Raw genomic sequence first — 22,115 nt, 5'->3', positions numbered from 1 at the left:
ATAGAAGCCGGAAAATAAGAAAGAGGAACAGAAAAGAGACAAAATGTTGAGGAAGAAGAGGGGATGGATCAAATCCCCAATCATCCCTGCATTCAGAGAATAACTCACAACAATACTTGTGCCTTTCGTTTCTTGTTAGACTTTATTGTTGAGGAAGTTTCTTTTACTGTTGACAAAAAAAAAAAAACAGTGCAAGTACCAAATTTCAGTACCAAAATTTCACTCATACTGGAAGACAAGATAAATAGCCACAAAATTTCAGTACCAGTTTCTACAATTACAGGAGGCACAAAATTTTGTACTCCGCACAAAGTTCCTGAAACATGCCTCTAGGCACAAAAGGATGTTACTCCTACAAACTTCGTGCGCGATAAATGATTTACCTAGGACACAACAGCCTTCATAAACCGACATTAAACGAGGCAGTATTATTATCTATTTGTGTATCTTTCTGATATGACCCAGTTAGGATTTTCTCTTCTTGTTAGATTTGCTGCCTCGATCATCCTTGTTTCGTTTCTTCTCACTCTTACTACTTCCAGCCTTGCTTTTACTTGATTTCACACTGATTAAGCCGCTTGAGGATATCTTCCCTTCACCATTCTGAAGAGCTGTTTCAAGATCTCCCCCAATAGAATACTCTTCAATCAACTTGGAGTCCAATAATTCCTCTGCCTTGGCTTTCATATCATCCTGTGAGAACAAGCAAAGTCTCAGTGCCTCGGTAAATAAGAGTAGTTATGTGAAAAATACCAAGTTGCTCCAAACTACCTTCACTTGCTTTGCAGCATTGTCTAAATCTTCAAACTGCATATAAAGGACATGGAAATAATTAGTACTCCGTCAAATCTCCGCGCTCAAGAACTCACGAGAATGTCATACATGTGACGTTGATCCACCAACCCAATAATTAAATGAGGAATAAATGTGAGACCATTCATTACATTCAAGACTCCCTCATACTTAAAACTGAGTAACTTGTACCAAGTACTTAGCTTGGCCCATGTATTTATTCTCAGATAACCAAAGACAGGCACGCTTTGAGGATTTGGTTTTAGTGTTCAAAACAGTAATAACAGTATATAAATTCAGAAATATTCTGCATTTTCTATTAAGTTTTGCACTTACCGCTTTTTAAGGAGGTAGGGTTGATTCAATCTCCTTCGAAGCAATCTCATATACGTATTTGTAGAATTTCTTCATAGATTTTATGAAGAATGACAAGATCTGAGTTCTTTCTAGTTTCATTTGCCCCTGAAATGACGATCAGAACAAAAATCAGACATACTTTAAAGTCAGAACTCAGAGGGACCTGGCGACCAAAAGTTTGAGATTTAACAGCCAGTCTTCCATAAAAGATGCACATCAAATGATCCTCAAGATATGGAATATAAAATTTATTAAAATAAAGAAGAAACCCTGCCGGTTTCAGAAAAAGAAAAAATATATATAACCTCAATGTATGAGAAGTCCTGCTTCTGCAAGCCAAAGCAAAGCAAAATAGACGCTTGAATATATGACAGTTTCACTGGTATTCTTTCTTGGAAGTATAAATGTGAGAGGACTGGAACAAGGTGCTTGATCTGTCAAAAGAGGTAAAAAACATATGCTTGATTACACAACAGCAAGAACTTTTTGTAAGAGATCGTCAGTAAAAAGCGAGTAAGAAAGTGAATGGTGCGTGATAAAGAACACATGATGTACAACAATTCTGAAGACTGTTCCATTAAAACATATAAAAGAGAGATGGTTTCAGAGTTCAGATCATTGGTCTACAAACAACCCAACACTATTCTATTCAAATCGTTCTATAATGCTAGCAGGACTCCTCATATAGTCTATCCATCAAAAATTAGGATCCAACAAATTGGAAAAATGCTACTCCAATCACAAATTAGGGTAATTAAGTTGTCCTGAGTTAAATTCTAACAGCCATTAGAATACAAAATATTAGGGTGTCTGCAAGGCCACTAATTGACCCATCAATGATCAAGGTAGGCCCAACACTTGTGATACCTTCCGTCCAGCGGAAATGTATTTGATCATATGTCCTAACCAATACGTAAATCTAACAGAACTAACCCAGCCCTGAATTGACCTCGCCAAAATATGGCATGAACCTAAATATGAACAAAAACCTGAATTAATCCAAACCAGCTCAAACTTCACGGGTCCCAAAGTTCACCCACAGGCTGAGATGTGTAGACAACAACACACTCAGAATACACCTACCCATAATTACCCGAACCAGAATCCAAACATACCTGAGATGACGCAAATGAACAGACCTGAGCCGAATTACACGTTTTACAGATCAGCTAATACAAGAAACCAAACAAAAAGAAAAAGCTTTTTTATAGAATTATCCTTGGGCGTCATAAAACATCCCGTGTTGATCATCCATTAGATCTGCTTTCCTGACTTCCTATAACACCTAATCAGTATTTCATTCACATGCTTCACTTTTACAGGACTAGTTAATTCATCACTCTAACCAATAAGAGTGCTCCAAGACAAAGCAACTCAAAGAGATCAAACTTTGCTGGGTAGAGGATTCAAAGTCTAGAAAACACAGCTCCTAATTGATCTCAATAGACATAACTTAAGCGCATAATCCTTTTAGCTTAACTGCCAAAAGTCCAGCAAGTAAGAATTCTTATACTTATATACAGCAAAGTAAGACGAGTCACGAATGCCTTAAGGGTTCCTCCAAATGGAAGGTAGTGGGAGGGAGTTGGTTGTACGTAGCATACCCTAGTGTTGATCACATATACAGGTTGTATTCGGGTGACCCATAATGAGAATAGCATCGACAATTGGATCGATGACAACTAGTTCGTTATAAAAAGAAGCGCTTGTAATTCAGTGAGCCATTTTATCCTACAGATTCTAACGTTAACAATAACAACACAGGATAAGCCTACCGCCTATTAAAAAAATAATGGTTTTAGAAATTGGAAAATGAGTCACAATTCATACCAGGGTAAAATCAGACAGATTATCAGTATATGATTGCAGAAGCTTCAAGTCGAGAGGACATATGTACTCATTTACAGACTTCAAATATCTATCTGCGGTAGATTCTGCTGCTTCAAAGTTGATTTCAGGGTCCAACACACTAAAACAAAAGAATTGCGAGACTGCATCAGAAACTTGAAATATGTGAAAGAACATGAAGCTGCAAATACAAATACTAACCTCATGGCAAGTTTATACTCCATGGAACGAAAGCTAGAAGAGAGCAGTCCGCAAAATCTTTGCTTAAATACTATGGACAAAAAAGGCAATGAATTGAAAATATTTCAACATAATTAAGAATGGATAGGACCACTGATAGATTACCAACACACCTCGATAAAATGGCCCCAAATGGCCCCGCTCATCGCCCGGATCAGCTTCAAAATCATCATTACGCAATGCCTTCAGAACCATGCAAGTATGTTCTCCCGTCACCGCATTCTAGTTTAAAGAGGAAAAACCCACGTACAAACAAACAAAAAAAATACCATCAGTAAGTTAGTAAAAGAGCATATGTTACTGTAAGCCCTGAAAGGCCTTAATAAATGCCTTGGGCACCTTAACTACACCGTGGAATGAATTTTTAACTTCTGAAACTGAAAGGAGACAGCAATTCTGGATGTCATGTCTGAGTCACACAAAGCTGACAGAAACCAACTGTTTTTTAAGGACACATCTCTAACTTCTACAAGCTGTCAAGCTCTCAACTAGGTACCATACTTCCCACCATCTAGAATTCTCGCAATCCAAAATGTTCTGTCATTTCTTTCTTTATTTACTTTTGTTGAACTCGATTTATAACCATTTTTTTCTGAGCTATATTGTTCACTTGAGTGTTTCATAGGTGACTTGTTTGACCTTATTAAATTTCTTTTCAGTGTTTGTTTGACTAAACTGAAATCAAGGAAATTAAAGTTTAAGAATCAAGGAATTTAATGAACAAAGCTCTGGTGTTTGTCCACTATCTCAGAGCTCCAGAAAAATTTGTGCATCAATAAGAAAAGTCTGTCTAGACATCAACCTCCGAATAAACAAAGGAGTTAAGTCCATTTAAGAAAGCATTATAATTGAAGCCAATCAAACAGAACACAAGAGAAATGTTGAAAAACTAACAGGGATCTGGCCAATATAGAAAGGAGCAAATTTGTGTTTCCTCCAAAACCGAAGTAGATCCAGTGTAAGCCCAAACGATACACCCATGTAATGCAGCTTCTCAGGCCGCCTTTCTCGAAGGTGTAAAAGCAAAGGCGGCAGGTTTGCTTTGGGCTTAATACTTTCTTCTAGAAGTGATACCTACATACAGTCAAGAAGAGCACTACAGTTAGACACCATTCTGCCAACTATACTCTCAGAATATCACATGAACGGGAATAACCAAATTTGTTTAGATTGAGCACTTATCACATATTCAGAATATCAAAGGTAAATTTTGTTTTTTTTTATATTTCGAGACGGTTCCAACTTGAGGGCAAATTAATGGATGAGACTCTTAGTTTAAAAAAGTGCGCCTAGGATAAGGTGCGCCTTTTAGACAAGGCTCACCTAACAAGGCTAACTAATTTGCACTTTCTGTATCTATTAGACAAGGCTCACCATTACTTTTCCCCATTATTCCTAACTTTACCCTTTGACATGTTAGCCAACTTGGAAACTCCTAAAAAGGCTATTGTTGTCCAAAATTTTATTTGGAAATTACAATTTTTTTATGAAAAATAAGGCGCCTCACTTCCAAAAGGCGTGCGCCTTCGCCTTGCGCTTCAGCCCCTTAGCGCCTCTGTGCGCCTTGCGCATTTTCAAACTAAGATGAGAATTGAGAATTTGCAACTAACTAATCATCAATATACAGCCCAAAACAAATAATAGTAGAGTGAAACATAAATTTCACCTTTTTCAACAAAAATAAATAATCAACACAATGAAGATTAATAGGTGAAAAGAGCACTTTTAGGCCTTGTGTAAGGAGCCGCATTTTAACCGCAATTCCGCCTCATAATCCCTGAAATTGCGCGCGCGGTCCATTCACTTCGAACCCTTAGATTTTCATTATGCACTTATGTATTTTCGATTCTGTTTTTATATTCTAGTAGTACTCCAAGATTTCGAATCTTGGAGCTAGTCGTTTAGTTTAAGATACGTTTTTAGGCGTTAAGAAAACGTATCGCTATTCTGCACAATCAATGTTTCAAGCTACCATACATGTAATATCAAATTTGCCTATATGGGAGGTACTAGTCAATCAATCTGCTTCCCATCAAAAGCTTTCTTATTTACTCGTTGCTTGCATTCTTATGAACTGTTGCCTTCATGCTTACTAACGAGCATGTGTGTGTCGAACGTTGATGATCGAGACTAGGATCCCAACACACGGTTTCGCTGCGAAACCGAGACCGATTACGAATGCACTAGTGGGCGGTCCCTCACTAGTGCTTGACGCTCTCGCTTGCATTCTTGTCGTGAGATTAGACAAGGGTGCGCACCACGTTCCGGCTCAAAGTACCGTGACACCTTGTTTGGATATCAAATTAGGAGGGAAATGGGAGGGGAGGGGGATTTGGATACGATTTCCCTCCAAATCTTTCCTATTGTTGAGAGATTTTTATTTGCCTTTGAGGGGGGGAAATGGATCCCTCCAAATCATCCCCCCCCCCCCTCTCATTTCCCTCCACCGTTGCTATCCAAACAAGGGACTTTAAATCCCCCACTCTCCCACCCTTTCCTTTTCCTTCAAATCCTTCCATCCAAACACACCCTTAGATCATGAATGCGGCACGTGATGGGTGGGTTCTGTCTTTTATACTATCTATCTTGTTCAGTAAGTCGAATATGGTGGTTCTTCTAGCTTTGAATTTTGTTCAGCTTCATATTAAGTGGTTATGTTCCCAAATAACAATCACAAGGTGTTCTGGACCCAAAAAAAAATCATTGGTTCTTTGAAAACGGGTACTTAATTATTCCTCCACAGTATTTCGTTTCGCATTACCAAAACACTGCAATAAATACTGATAAATAAAGAGCCATTAAGAAGCCGTTTACAAACCCAAAAAGTCAAAACAAAATAAAGGTTACCCACCTCAGCACCATGTTAACAACCACAACAGTATCACACGGATAGAAAATTAAACAGAATTCATTTACTTCACCAAACTAACCTGTTCTCCAGCTCCCAAAGTTGGCTGTTCAACGTTGTCCTCCTCATCTGATTCAAGGATAGAAGTCAACTGTCCTTCATAGTACCTGAAGGCTGAAAGTCAGTATATCTATGAAAAAAATGATTAAACTGTGTCAACACAGACAGAAGATTATGAAGACTAGAAATAAATGTCTGCATTATATAAAAAGGCAGAAACTCTGGCATCACAAACGCTGAAAACTGCATGCTATCAGTAAAGCAGTACTATACTCTAAAGTGTACATCCCACAGCAACTGCATTACACGAGCTAATTTCACATGAAATATCTCACAAAAGCACCAACCCCAATCCAGCCCTAGTAGAGTAAGACAAACAACAAAACTACCTCATTCCGACAGAAATATATAGTTAATTTACATGAATGGAGGACGTAAGATTTCTGACGTGGAAGGCACAAGTTTTTTCAGTGATTTCCGACGGTATCATACCCTTCACGAGACCGCATTTTTTTTCCATTATGATTAAAGAGCATTGACGGATATAAGAATTCAGAACAAATGTTTGAGAAAAAAGCACAGAAGTAACATAATCAAAACTAAACCACAATAATTTAAATTACCACACAAATCTGAGAAACCATTAAGGGTTTGTTTAGATAGCAAAATAGGAGGGAAGGAGAGGGGAGGAGGAAAGGAAAAGGAGGGGAGAGAAGGGAAAGGGGAGTGGAGTATGTGTGTTTGCATACAATTTCCTTCCAAATCTTTCTTATGATGGAGGGATTTTGGTTTACCTTGGAGGAGGGAAAACGGATCCCCTCAAATCCCTCCACCCTCGTTTGCTAACCAAACAAGGAATTTTATATCCTTTACTCCCCTCTCTTTCCTTTCCCTCCAAATCCCCCAAACTAAACAAGCCCCAAGAGAAATTTTAATTATTTTATTTATCGAGGAAAAAAATGTTGCGGGAACTTTGTGATCAAATTAATTTTCCATTTAACTACAAAGATTTTTCATCTTCAATCAAAATAGAAATTGCCTACGAGTACTTTGGCTCTTATCGCTGGAACAATACGATTATACGGAGTAGTTAAAAGCACGGGCAGAAATAAATTATCTGAAAAAGACTGGAACTTATGAAACAACACCACTTTTAGGAGTCGAACCCGGTTACCCACTATAACAACCCGACCCACTACCGTTGTAACATAACCCCAATAAGATGGGATGAGCACCTTTGGTCCCATTATTTGTCCTCACTTAAGCCCAAAAGCACAAGGCCTTGTTACTAAGTGGTGGGTGGAATCCTTTATAAACATATCACAAGCTCCATATTTTCCCGATGTGGGACAACTTACTCTCTCTCTTGGGGTGTTACCCCACGATGTATCTCATCCAACATACCTGACTTGGCGCCCAGTACATGTTCATGTTTTGTTTCGAGATTCAGTCAAATAAGGGTTTTTACTTATCAATTTCTTTGATGTGAACCCATGGGTAATGTTGTTTTGTAATAAGTTTTTTTTTCAAAAACTACCTAACATTTACCTCATTTCCAAAAATACTTCCCAACATTATTTTCTTTTGCTTTTTACTACCTCAGTTTATAAGAAAATTGTCATAGCAATACCAACTGCTGATTTACGACCAATTTGGTCAACATTCCGGCGTTGACTAGCCGGAATAATTATTTTCGTTCAAATTTTGCCGAAGACTACCAAATCTCAATTTTTTTCAAATTCATTTTTAATTAAATTTACCTGATTTCCTAACAATTGATAACGTAAATTTATTAGGGGATTAAAAAAAGGAAATAGACTTTTAAGAATTTTTAGAGGATAAAAAATTGAATAATGTCATATAACATTTTTACGAGTAAATGAAAGGATAACTAAATTTGGAGGAAAGTGGAATTAGGGAAAAATCAGTAGGTAGTTTTGGGGCAAATGGAAGAAAGTAAGGGAGTTTAATAAAAAAAAATACAAAAGTTTGGTAGCTCTTTACAAAATAAAAGTAAGTCAATGTCGGAATATTGACTTTTTTTGCCGGAATAGTGTCTTTGGTAGTTTCCGGAAAAAACATATAAATGTTAAATAGTAAAAAGCAAAAAAAAAATAATGTGATAGTGTTTTTGGAAATGAGATAAATGTTCAATAGTTTTTGACAAAAAAAACTCTAAAAATAATAATAAAACTTCTATGATAAATAATACTGTATGAATAGTAATACTATTATAATACAGAATGGTGTAGTTCTACCTACACTTGAAAAATAGGAGAGAATATTGTTTCAATTTTTAAGGGTTTTTACCTTGTTAGGAGCTTCACTGCAGCTGACCCATATCCAAGCTACAGAAAGCAACAAAATTAGAGAGGCCAACTGTGATAAATTGTAATTGTCCATATCAAGGCAATCAATTATGATGGAAGGTATAATTACCCTCATGGCACTGGGATGGGTGGCTATTCGCACGATGCGAGCACCAGAAAGAGTAGGGAAGTTTGTGTCTAAAAATTGCTGACAAAATTTCCAGGGTATTTGGTCCCCATGAGGAGATCGACCATCTCTAAGGCTTGTTTTAGCTGAATCACTAGATATTTCTCCTTCAAGACAAACCTACAATAACAATTTCAAATCTTCATTGAATATAATAATAAGAAGCATGTAAAAATTAAGATGGAATAAAGTTTTGTCGGAGAAAGAGGACAAATAATGTCATTAACCGAATATTTACTAGTGCCCTCTAGCCTCCTACTAGCCTCCTACTACAAGTTTACTTGGAGCACTCAACCATGACAAAAAGCAAAAAGCATTTAAGTACAAGATATGGTAATTTTAGGAACTCATTTTGGGTACCCAAGGTTTAACAAAATACATATCCCCTCTCGGGAAATATCAATGACATATCAATGACAGGAAAAGGTAAATGTAAATGAGATACGTAAAAAAGGCAACTTCTCACAAGTTATCACTATCTCCCCTGATAAACACTAAAACTTTGGAGAGACATCTCTCACTGAGTTATTGAGAGACCTCTTTTATCGTACCCATTTATGTACTTTTCGTACCCCTTTTATTATTGATTGTGGTTCAAAATGTATTTTTCATTTGGTACATGTTTTCATAATTATCGTACCTATTTTATTATATATTGTAATCATCTTTATTAGTACCTCATTTAACAGTATTCATATTGATATTGATTTTGTACCATTTTTTCATCAATTGGTAAAGACAGTCACTCAGGAGAAATAGATTTAGGTTCAGGTAAGAGCTAGAGTAATGCATGTATTTAAGTATGAACGCTTGTTTTTTTTAAGGCAAAGGGTTCAGAAGAGATATCATTGATAGCAACAAACATGTGGCCCAACAAAGTGAGTGACCATAGGTCCATAACATTTTATTAAAATAAACTTTTGACGTAAGCACGAATGACACGACAGACCTGATAAGAACAGCGCGTAGGCTAGGGAGGGCAATGGATCGGGTTGGATCGGATTTTGCTAGATCCAAACCTGATCCACGTATTGGATCCCCAATCCATATCCAAACCCGATCCATATCCAAAACCTTAAAATCCATACCCGATCCATTATACCTTTTTCCAAATCCATATCCGGGCCAAATCCATACCCGATCCACCATATAATCCAAAACCCCACCCGAAACTTGATTTGACTACATAAACTATTTTATTTATATGACAAAATTGAAATTTCACGTTTAATAAATGCTAAATTTTCAAAATATTTGATTGGATCGGGTTCGGGTATGATTGAATCGGGTTTGGATATGGTTCAGGTTTTTCAATAATGGATATGGATATGGGTATTTAAATAGTGGATCGGGGGTATGGGTTTCTAAACGTTGGGTTTGGATCGGATTTTTTCCTTCGGGTCGGTTCGGTCTGAGCCACAATTGCCATCCCTAGCGTAGGCATGAGACATTGATGAAACACACATTTTAACAAGGAGAGGTTTATGAAGGATAGTTAATGCTTTATAAACAGAATATGCACCTATATATAATGAAGGGGTTTTATTTAGGACACGTTTGAAATATGCTCGCCATGAAATACCCATCGTAGAATGGTTATAGAATCAATAGTATTAATGAATCTTATTCTACTTAATTACCACACACCTAAAAGTACCATCGAATTGCTACTTAAGTTCATCGAATTAAATTCATAATGTTAACTCTATCACTACCAATAAAAATGCTGTAAAACACAGGAAAGAAGAGTTTAAACCAACCTGAACAACGCACAAAATATCAGGAAGGTGGTTCTTTGATTCATCAACGGGACCTACGCAAACGATATAGTGATCAATATATAAGCTACCGTGAGAAACACAAGATTTCATCCAAAATAAAGATCACTAGACACATAAAACCACAAATATACCAAGCAACACAAATAAGTGATGAGCTGGAGCATCCGCCATTAATTGCAGGTCATTTGGAGAATTCTTGTAGTGTGATGCAACATAAAGAGCCATCATCCTCTGCAGGTTCAATACATATTAGATTCCTAGAGATCAGTGAGATTTTCTTGACACATTAAAGATAATATATCTAAGATAACATTTACCTGCAAAAATAACTCGCTGTCTTTGTGATATGAGAAGAGGGTGTCACGGTTAACATAATAGAGATCACAGTCACCAGGAGGGGGTGGCCTGATTTCAGAAAAGAAAGAAAGGACATCAATTATTTAACTAATCTCAGAGGAAAAGATTTTGGCCAGTAGGATGAAACGAAGACCTTATCATTCTATTTACACTAACCTGCTAATATTAGGAATGTAATTTGCAGCATCCAAACACAATAATCCGTTAAGCCATGATTCAATAGGGTCAGCTGAGCCGTATCTAATAGACTCGTTCAACTCAATCTTCTTAAAAAGCCGGCCTGCAGAGAAGGACATTGAAACTAGATCATTTAAAAACCCAGAAAAGGATGAGTCAATATTGTTCTTCTCAAAATACGAATCAAACCAATGTCATATGTAGTATATTACTAGTGTCATAACTTCACTAATCCTTTACTCATCTAGTAACTAATTAGTGTTCTCATGCAGCCCTTCTAGATTCGGAATGATAAAAGATTTCACTGAAGTCTCCTCTCATCTAGCAAACAGATAGCAATAGCAAAATGAACCAGTCTCACAAACAAATTCATGATTGTCATGTCCAGTGAAACACTTTCTTAAGGGTATCGAGGGACTAGGTTTGCTTATGCTTGTCTTGAACTTTTATCCCTGTCACAAATGATATGTTTCAATGTTCATACCAGGTCTAAAAAACTAACACAAATTGATAATTAAACCCAAAAAACAAGAAAGGTGGTATCTACACCTCCATAACATGCCATCTATTCAGACAAGGAGCATTAAGACCCGAACCCATCCCCAAGGTGGTATCTAATGAATGTTTCCATGAGCCCCTCTAGACTTTGAAGGGTAAATGATTTCATTAAAGTCTCTTCTCACAGTTTTAACTGGTAGGACGTATTCCAGTATGAGATAACCCATTTTGAACAAGATTTAATCAAAGTAAAAGTCTTCAACAAAATGAAACTACTTTTTAATGTTTACTAGATAGTCCAACCAACAATACATAAACACATACCAGACAAAGAACTATCAAGATTCTTAGACAATTGACTCTGCTCCTCCAACTGCTGCAGAAGCTTCAGAGAGAGGGATCGTCCAGTACCTTCATAACTGCACAAATAAAGGATGATAGAAGAGTGATTCAAAACATTGGTATTAGGCTATTATGATTTAGAATAAGAATTCAAACTCAAACTTATAACCCTAGCCTAACAAATATGAAAGATGATGAGGAGTAAGGGCAAGGTCAAAAAAAAAATAAAGAATCTGGAACCGTAAACCAGGAAACATTGAAGAGTTTCATGGAATAACAGATAAGACACATGACACATAGCAAAAGAGGGGAAAAGAAAAAGGCAACAAAGATCCACACAAAAATAATATCAATCTTATCCTTAAATCTCCATACAAAATGAGCCGTACCCATTCACAGTAGAAGAAATGAAGACGAGATATGGCCCTAGAAGAGATTTGACCATAGGCAGAGGAATTGCCGCTGCCTCATCAATCACTAAAAGCTCCACTTGAGTCAATTTCTCATGTTCATTTGGTTGTATATACTGTGAACAAAAAATGGATTTCAGAGATAAGCAGCAAATAGTTCTTCACACAGGCAAACAATGAATTAAATTGCTAAACGAATCTCTGGATCAAATAAGCATGTCGCACATAAGTTGCGCCTCTTGGTGTAACTATTGACACACAAAAAACTCAAGACAAATGCGCATTATTTTATGGGATATTTCATAGGAATAATCCATACTATTACCCATATTCTCAAATTAAACAGAACTATATTTTAGCCTAAAATAAACCCAATTTCGGATACTCCCTTCTCGAAATACACTATCTTAATTTTGACCTGCTATATCAAACTCTTTTTCCCCCTTTACTGCCTCCCCCACATACTTCCTCACTCATTTCCACATCACACTCCACCGCACATCACCACCCCCACACAAGCACCACCACAACCTATCACCGCCTCCTCACCACCTGACCTACTAGCCACCACCTTTTTCTCCGCATCATTCATTATCAGCCATGGAACTTTCGAAAAAATACTCTGGTCGTCATCACAGAAGAAAAGCTTGTCATGGTCATTATAATCATGGCCCAAATGAAGGTACAGATACGGCGTTGTTGACTCAGCCGAAGCATTAAGATGTTTATTTTCCAGCAGATGAGGGAAAACCTAGCGCAGTAGAAGTAATGGTTGATGTGGATGAAGGAGCAGATATAATGACGGGTGTCCAAGTCAGAGAATGGAATAGCAAAGCAGGGCAATTCAGAAACAAACTCATCGAAAGCGGCCTTAGTAGAATCGGAACTGGCGACAAGGACCATCTCAAACTTGTCGCAAGGTAAGGAGGTATTGGTAAACATCCATGATGGAGCGGAAAAAATGATATCAAGTAAATAGAGAGGAGAAACAGCAAATGATAAGGTGTTTTCGGGGTACGACATCGAAACCAACAAGCTCACCAGTAGAACAACGGACCAATGAAGTGATGTTGCTATTATCTGAGCTTGTAAACATGTATATATGCTTATTCCCTAATGATACAGATAACAAAATTCAAATTGATTATTCCCAAGCACATGTTCAGGGTGTGGTTAATTGCTCAACAAAGGCTCTTAACTCAGGATAGGCCGCAACTAGACCTGTCAAACAGGTCGGGCGGGTTGGGTCGGGTCGGGGGTCGGTCATACGGGCCTTGGGTCGGGTTGGGGTCAAAATACGGTCAGAAAAAATTTATGACGTCTTCTATTTTAACATTTTTTAGTCGGAAAAACATACTTTTTAAAATAAAATTTCATTTAACAATAAAATAATTATATTCACTACTTATCGTACATTCGTACTTATATTAAAAGATCTATAAAATAAAATTATTATAACAAATAATTTTATATAAAAATATTATAAAATTGATTTTTTAATTAATTTTTTCATTTAAATTATTAAAATAATTATTTTTCTATTTATTATTTCAAATAAAATATAATATAAAAATATTAATATTTTAATAATATTATTGATTTATCTTTGACCCATCTGGTCGAACGAGTCAGGTCGGGTTTTGACCCTAAAATAACGGGTCATTTCGGGTTCTGGTCGCGTTCAAGATTTACGGGTCTTTGATCCCTAAAAATCGAGTCGGGTCGGGTTTACGGGTCAGGGTAGGTTTTGACAGGTCTAGCAGCAACGTATGCAGATTGTGCACGCAAATCTTTGCTTAGTGTGGCTTAAAGGAGGAGAACCATGATCGTTTGTTCTAACAATGTGTTTTTTAGCAAGTATTGTGTGAAGTTGTTTCAGCAGCTGGTGGCTGCATCTTTGATTGAGATCCATGCTTATGAAGAAGGTTATTGCCATGAAAATGGCCAGCCTTATGTATCATCTATGGATGAATAGAAATAGGGGCAGATTTGAGGGTAGCTTAATGAGACCAGAAATGCTAGTCTTATTAGTTCAGAATGATGTGCGGACAAGACTTAGAACTTGTAATATTCAATGTAAGAATGGTCGAGTCTTAGCATGGTTGGATGACATTAGAAGTACTAGGGGCTAGCAAGTGTTGCTAATGCCAAGTCAATGTTTGTATACAGCTTACATTTTCCCAAAAAAAAAAATATTTGAATTGATTGTTCAACAATAAATCTCCAGGAAGAAACCATGAGTTACTTGGAAATGGCTTGCAAAAGAGATTTCAACCCATAACATCGAAACCCACCCTTCACCCACGGAGCCCTACCGGCCCATAATTTCGATACCCTGGACTACCGCTCCTCCACCATCATTTGAGGCAATTTTCCAAAACCCCAGATCCCCATTTCAATTGGGTGGTAAACGTTAATTTCGGGTTAGGATGGTTGTGACTTGTGAGGTTGTGTTGTTATGGTGGCTGTGGGGGTGGATGCGTGAGTTGGGGTAGCGGTTGTGGTGATGGTGATTGTGGGCAGTGGCGAGTCCAAGATTTTGATTTCGGTGTAGCAAAATATATACTCAAGGTAAAGTGTATAGATAAGTAGTGTGAAAGTAGTAAATTTTGGTGTAGCAAATCACAAAATTCTAACCGAATTTTTCGCAATTGGTGTAGCGGTTGCGACACCAAAGGCCTTAGTGGCCTCGCCCCTGATCGTGGGTGGACAATAGCAGCTGTGTTGGTGGTGACATGGCCAGGGTATGTAAGTAACTAAGAAGGGAAGGGGTTTCTTATCACAAAAACAAAGCAAGAATGGGTTTCTTTTCACGACTAACTAAAAATTTGCTTTAGAATTATTAAATTAATTTCACGACTGATACAGCACCACATAGAATGGCTTCGTGAACAGGGCCAGGAAGCAGAAGAAAACAGGGGGCCTACTTTCAGTTATAAAAACAAACATGTAAAGATTTATATGATATCCAACCAACAAACCTGGATGGTTTGCCTATGTTGCTTGTAGATATTGATTCGAACTGTTGCTTTCTTAAATTCCGGATCAGAGCTTTTGATAACGTCATAGTCGATGTGCTCCTACAAATGAAACAAAAATATGTTAACATTCTTAATTAGCTACAAGGTGTTCTAGAGAAATCCAAACTTAAGAAGAAATTCAACCTTATACTCTAATGAATCAAATCCTTTGCGAATAAAGTCAAACAATGTCTTCAGATTGTCAGGACTCGGTGCAGTTACAAAGATATTAGAATACCTGCAATGATCAACTTCCAGGATCAAAGTATGCACAAATAAATAACAACGCAAACAACAGTTTCACCACTCTTGAATTTTTCCCTTTACTTATATATAGATAGGAAGAAGAGAAGAGGAAGAATTGTGGTAATACCCAGCAGCAACTGCTCCAGCAATAGCTAAACCAAGAGCTGCAGATTTACCACGGCCACGAGCAGCAAGGAGAGCAACTGTGCTGCGAAGTGTTTTATCCAAGATGGCATCAAGAAATGAAATGACTGCTTTTCCCTGAGGTAAAGAAAGGCAGAAATGAGAAGTCTAGAGCGGCTAATAGTGATATTGAATGAATAGGCACTTAGTGACATCAGCCCAGGAATAGAGACATCTAAAATTCACAAATTACCAGTACCTGATCAAGAGTGCAACATTTCTTAATCAAAGGACCAACTGGAAAGTCCTCATTTAAATCCTCCTTCAAGTTCTTTAAACTGCGTTCTGCCTCTGAAAGGCCTTCACAGTCCTTAAATCCAAACCGAAAAGATTGAGACAGATACCAACATTAGTTGCTATAGTTATATTGAGGTAGTACATTACAAAAGAACAGCATAATTGCTTTAAACCCCATCCCATTTTGACAGGCGAAACTAGATTTTCCTCAACCATTAGTTGAGGTAATTGACTGCGCGTCAAATGTTATAAGTTCTATGGGGCATAAAGGAAGAGGGTATAAAAATACCTCTTCAACAGGAATAGGAGTAATCGTTCGTATATGAGAAGAAATAGGTAATATGTTCAGCTCATCGTCCATGACTACGCATGCTTTGCAGGATGCAATTGATAATAAAAATCGTTCATTGAAACGTCCGGCAGCCTCAGAATGGGATTCTGTGCGATATCTTTCATGAACGTCCTGGATTAAGCAACAGTTAACATAGACGTAACCATGTATAGAGAAGCAACAATGTGCAAAAATGTATTTCATTGCATGACATAGGGCATTTGCAGAAACTAGTGAGAAGTAATCAATACCATAACCATGGTGCACAGACTTGTGAGTGAGTTAATTGAACGTATAAGCAGTAAAATTATTCCTCCTCCCTCAACGGTTTCTATAGTTCTTGCAAGGAGATTTGGAGTCAATGCTTCGAAGTCCTTCATGTAACCAAACAAAGAAGCTTAGAAAATAATCACGGGGATCGAGGAAAAGGAAAAATGACAACAGCAAAACGCACAAAAACCAGCTTATGGACAAATGGAGCTACCTGTAATATGCACATGCCAAATGTATTGCCGAGCACTCTTTCTGAATCTTTGTACTTGCAATGTGTTATGCCTCCACTTTCAAGGAAAAGTGAAAAAGGATCAACCTTTTCAGGATCCAGAAGTCCTCTCGTCATAAATTTCTTCACCTGTTTTGCACGCTTTCTCTTATGGCTGAAGAGTTCCAAAAAAACAGCAATTTTCAAGGTTAACTACTTTGCGCATCCAGAACAGAACAAGTGGCTGATTATGTGAGACAGTCTTATACTAGACTCACTTACAATTACAAGAAGGTGATCATGTATTCATGTTCAATACACAAAGAGTAACATCAAAACATTACTCTTCAAATATACACAGAATTAGACAAACTGATTCTTCTAAATAGCCTGAACTTTACTTTCCTTAATAACCAGTATCGGCATTCCAAAGTAGCTTTAACTGATAATTGGTCTTTGACGACAATAATGTGTATAACAATCACATATTTCATGCTAAAGACCTCCAAACACATCAAAACACCCAATCAGTTTCCTCTCTTTTAAATCTTACACATTCAAGCTTATCTGAAATACCTCATTCCTGATATATAAACCCTACCGCCACTAAATTCAAGCTGAAAATTTCATGTATCCCAACCCCACAAAATTGAGTATTCACCACAAAGCTTCAGAATTTAGGTTTAAAGCTAAACTCAAGCGGGAAATTTCATGCTATCTCGAAATCCCTCATTCCAATTCCTAACTCCACAAATCAAATAATTTGCCACGAAACTTCAAAAATTGGGTGCCCCCTAAACTTAAACCCAGCAAAATCATTCCAAATAGCAACATAATAATAATAATTCTATAATGTTTCGGAGCCTCGTAAAACATCAAAACCTACACAAATATACACATGAATGATTAACAAACAAAGATTTAAGTTAAATAAGGAAATAGAACCTGCTGAGCTCAAGTTTGTCTTTATAGCACCAAAGAACAGACGGTCTAGCCTTAACAACAGCCTTACTAAGCATATAGTGAAGATTAACAATCTGCATCAATATAATTCAACAACCCTAATTGAAGAACGCAATTACAGCATTAAGTTATGATTTACATAGATAACAGAACAAGGAGGAGAAAAAACCTGGTCACGAGACTTGTCACCAATGATAATGAAGAGTGAACGATGCCGAGTTTTGACGCCATTGTCGATTACAGTTCTAATGCGGTCGTCAACTTTTTTCCTCATGATTTCTTTTGTAATTCGGAGAAAGGGGAAATTCGGGTTTAGGGTTTATGGAGACTGCATGTGTTCAAGGACTGAGGTCACTTATACTTTTAGTTAGGGTAAAATTGACGGTAAAATCAAGTTTTTTACCATTTTTTAACTAAAACCCATTGTTTTATATCATAAAAACTATTATAAATATATTTCTTAAATAATTAAATATAATATTTACATATTCAACGAAAAATGCGAAGCAATTTTAGTATAAACAAAAATCTTGTGGAGCATTCTTGGCCTGAGTCCATGCCTATTAGACTTCGAGTCTGTCACCCTCAGGTGGTTTACCTGCTATACGTGGTTTGCAGGCTATCACGTACACCCGCGGGTTTACCAGTCTGCGCACAAAGGTAAAGCGGTGGCTGGGTTCCTCGTTACCCAAAAAAAAAAAAAAAAAAAAAAAAAAAAAAAAAAATTGGTCATGTAACTTTTCATTGCAACATCATTAACAATTCTCATATTATGAACATTTTTCACCAAAAAAAAAAAAAAAAATTGAACATTTTTTTTAATAATCAAGAATTTTAGCATTAAAATCTAATCCATAATTTTGATTTTCAATAATCGTAAAATATTTAATTAGCAAATTTTATTCTTAAAAATAAGATATGTGGTTAATTGCACATTAAAATAAACTTATGGGTTGATTTGCTACATTTATAAGTTAAGGGACTTGATTACACATATTATCAAACTTATGGAGGTAATTTGCTATATTTCCCCTTTTTTTTGGTTAAATTAATTTTTAGCTATTACATGGGAAATAGCAACTCCAAATATATCCTCCAAAAGGATAGGACGTAAATCATTAAAAGGAGTATCTAAATTCTAAAGGCATAGGAATAGTACTAGAAAAAATTCCTCTATCAGCTAGTAAATCAACGACTCTGTTTGCTTCTCTGTAAGTATGTTCCAGCTTGACCATCCATTGGTTGCCTCTGATTAGATCCCAACATCTTTTAACTATGAACTTTAGACTATTGCTCACTAAGTCCTCTTCGCTGATAATATTGACACAAGAGGAGTTATCCATATGGATAATTAGTTTCTTCATACGAAGTGTTTTTGCCCTTTCCAACTCGGCTATTAAAGCAAGTAATTCGGCCTTCATAGACGTACAAACTCCGCGAGAAAAATAGTAAGCAGTAATGAAATTACCCGTCGCATCCCGAAAAATACCACCACCTCCTGCTATGGGTGTTAACGAGCCGAGTCCGAGCTTGGTCTTGCTCAGCTTTTGCTTAAGAACCAAAACTCGAGTTCGAGCCGATATCGAGCTTACCCGAACTTGAAAAAAATGTGCTTGTTATAAAGCTTGCGAGTTTTAACGCGAGCTCGAGCCCAAATCGAGCCTATATAAAGTTGTATTTTTTTTTCATTCAATATATTTTGAATAACAAGGCTCGGAGGTTATATGTAAAAATATTTGGCAAACCAGCGAGAAATTTGATATATGTGATACAAAAATATAATCATAATAAAATATTTTTATAAAATATGAGCAATATTCTATGTAATCACACAAGTTCGAGCCGTTCACGAGCTTTTCGAGACGAGTCGGCCTTTGCTCGGCTTGACTCGTTAAGCTCTCGAGCCGAGCCCGAGCCGAGCTTTGACCGAGCCGATCTCGAGTAGCTCACGAGCTGTCTCGTCTCATTAACACCCATACCTCCTGCTGCACCCGGGTTTCCTTTAGAAGCTCTATCAGTATTTAATTTAACCCAACCAAGTGAGTGTGGGAACCATCGTACATAGATTTCGACATTCGGATTTTTTGGATGCGATATGAAAATATCAAAAAGATCAAAGGCTTGTTTAGTAACTTCGAATTGACGGTAAAGGGAAGCACGCACGTCCAATGAATTTTCGCTATCCCGGCCGAAAACTATATTTTTTCGCCATTTCCAAATCCACCAACATGTGATAGCAAAGTAAATAATTGTTGAAGGAATTATTAGAGGGAGATATACCAACCAAATCCCAAATTTGACGCGATATAGGGCATGATCACAAGAGATGTTCCATAGTCTTCTCGTTATCAACACAGCGTGGACGCATGGGATTCTCTCCCATATTTCGTTTGACACGGTTGACATTCACCATTAAATGACCATGAGCAGCTAACCAAAAGAACATATGAATGCGTTGTTGAACTAGAAGACACCATATAGTTCGCCAAATGAGAGATTCCGTCTCCTCAGTTGTGTTTAAATCTCGAAGGTAACCTAAAGCTGATTTGATAGTAAATTTACCATTGGTCATACCTTGCCAATAGAGCGAGTCTTCCAAGTCCGGGTCATTAAAAAGAGAAATGGATGCAATTTTTTGAAGCAAGCCTTGCGGTAACAGGTCAGCAAAACGGTCCCATTTTCACCCGTTTTGTACGCACCACATATCGCTTACCGTATCTCCAAGCATATTATCCGGAATAGGAGCAATATTATAATCATAAAGACAAATACCATCCACCCAAGCATGATCCCAAAAAAGAGTCTGTCGACCATTACCAACAGTTGTAGCGGTACCCCTCACAATAGTCCCAGCTTGAGATGATATACTAGCCCATACATTTGACATACTCCGCTTGGGTTGAAAAATATCAATATCCAAACGGTTGTTACAGTGCTTAGCACGAAGATCACGCGACCATAAACTGGATGGTTCTGCTAGAACTCGCCAACCTAACTTAGTAAGAAAGACTGCATTAGCTTGTCTAGCTGAAACAGTTCTTAGGCCTCCTCAAAATTTCAGTTTTTGAACCGTCTCCCAATTAATAAGGTGTATAGATTTTTTGTTCTCATCCCTCTCCATAAAAAGCGACGAGATTTCCTATCGATAGAACCACAAAGTGACCTAGGAATCTTGGCTGATTGCATACTATAGTTGGCAATGGATTGCATATTATAGTCCCAGCTTGAGATGATATACTAGCCCATACATTTGACATACTCCGCTTGGGTTGAAAAATATCAATAACCAAACGGTTGTTACAGTGCTTAGCACGAAGATCACGCGACCATAAACTGGATGGTTCTGCTAGAACTCGCTAACCTAACTTAGTAAGAAAGACTGCATTAGCTTGTCTAGCTGAAACAGTTCTTAGGCCTCCTCAAAATTTCAGTTTTTGAACCGTCTCCCAATTAATAAGGTGTATAGATTTTTTGTTCTCATCCCTCTCCATAAAAAGCGACGAGATTTCCTATCGATAGAACCACAAAGTGACCTAGGAATCTTGGCTGATTGCATACTATAGTTGGCAATGGATTGCATATTATAGTTGGCAATGGTTGTCAACGTAGACTTGACAATAGTTTCTCTTCCTGCTAAGGACAACCTTTTTGTAGTCCAACTCGTTAGCCGCTTGTTCATATATCCAAGACTAAAAAGAAATGGAAATTGGTTCACTTGTAAAAAATTATCATACAAAAAACAAGAAAACAACTCTAAGAATGAAATCTGGAAAAAATCTTCAAGAACATAAATTTCAGATCTACTTTCTTACCATTAAAAGAATCAAAATGTGAAAGCAATCAAGCAAATCAACACTTCCAATACAATGGTTAACAATATTCTGCTACAATCCAGAAATTAAATCTCAGAAAGCTCTCTTACAATCCTTGATTTAAACCTTTTATCTTAAGATCTATGACTAAATAAGCTCTCCTAAGCTAAAATGGAGAGCAAATAAAGTCAAATCTTTAATAAGGTAAAAATCAAGAATGGTGTTTTAGAAAAAGAGATAAAATAAGTTCTAATGAGGTAAGAGATGAAGAAATAGAAGAGAAGACAACTAAAAAGAGAAGGCATAACCTATTTCTTTTTTCTGAGATTTTTCATACTAACTGGGAGAAATTACTCCCTCTAAAATCTAGAGAGAGGAAAGGCTCTCGGTTGCTCAATGTTTGCTTCATTATTATTTTTTAGTTTCCTTTTCCTTACCTTATAAAAAAAGTATTACAACCCAAGTAATTCATATCCTCCGGCTAATAGTTTGATTAGTATGCACTAACAAGGGTGATGGATACTCCGTATTAAATTGATGTATAAACACGAAACACTACAAGATTTAGTCCTTCGAAAGTCATTCTAAAATACTCCCTTCAATTTTTCATATTTTCTTCCCATTGTTTGTGGACAC

General features: G+C 37.0%; 1 protein-coding gene across 2 annotated transcripts; it reads right to left on the bottom strand.

The window, feature by feature from the left end:
- Positions 1–557: 557 nt before the first annotated feature.
- LOC141642171 (RNA cytidine acetyltransferase 2-like) lies at positions 558–18,050 on the bottom strand. Of its 2 annotated transcripts, XM_074450884.1 has the most exons (26): positions 17,837–18,050; positions 17,650–17,741; positions 16,708–16,879; positions 16,475–16,597; positions 16,182–16,355; positions 15,855–15,965; positions 15,600–15,733; positions 15,371–15,464; positions 15,188–15,286; positions 12,186–12,322; positions 11,779–11,873; positions 10,936–11,059; positions 10,740–10,827; positions 10,554–10,653; positions 10,402–10,454; positions 8,585–8,761; positions 8,456–8,493; positions 6,168–6,252; positions 4,132–4,311; positions 3,351–3,459; positions 3,199–3,268; positions 2,980–3,118; positions 1,455–1,583; positions 1,129–1,254; positions 772–807; positions 610–693 (listed from the first exon to the last, which is right to left on the bottom strand). In XM_074450884.1, exons 1-24 carry the CDS (start codon positions 17,939–17,941, stop codon positions 1,135–1,137), a joined length of 2,748 nt encoding a protein of 915 aa, XP_074306985.1. In that variant the 5' UTR covers positions 17,942–18,050; the 3' UTR covers positions 610–693; positions 772–807; positions 1,129–1,134. The 2 variants fall into 2 exon arrangements, with proteins under 2 accessions (XP_074306986.1, XP_074306985.1); XM_074450885.1 differs by lacking the exon at positions 772–807 and having other exon boundaries at positions 558–693.
- Between the last annotated feature and the right edge of the window lie 4,065 nt (positions 18,051–22,115).

This window comes from Silene latifolia, chromosome 2, assembly GCF_048544455.1.
Source record: "Silene latifolia isolate original U9 population chromosome 2, ASM4854445v1, whole genome shotgun sequence".
In the NCBI taxonomy this organism is placed as follows: Eukaryota; Viridiplantae; Streptophyta; class Magnoliopsida; order Caryophyllales; family Caryophyllaceae; genus Silene; species Silene latifolia.
The sequence above is the reverse complement of the archived record's forward strand: the minus strand, read 5'-3'. Positions and strand labels throughout refer to the sequence as shown.

Excerpts from the sequence above, each read along its gene's own strand:
- LOC141642171 (XM_074450885.1), bottom strand. The coding sequence starts at position 17,941 with ATGAGGAAAAAAGTTGACGACCGCATTAGAACTGTAATCGACAATGGC. Across the intron at positions 17,742-17,836 it reads GTGACAAGTCTCGTGACCAG|ATTGTTAATCTTCACTATAT; the intron begins GTTTTTTCTCCT and ends ATATTGATGCAG. Across the intron at positions 11,874-12,185 it reads ATTTCTTCTACTGTGAATGG|TTATGAAGGTACTGGACGAT; the intron begins GTACGGCTCATT and ends TTATTTGTGCAG.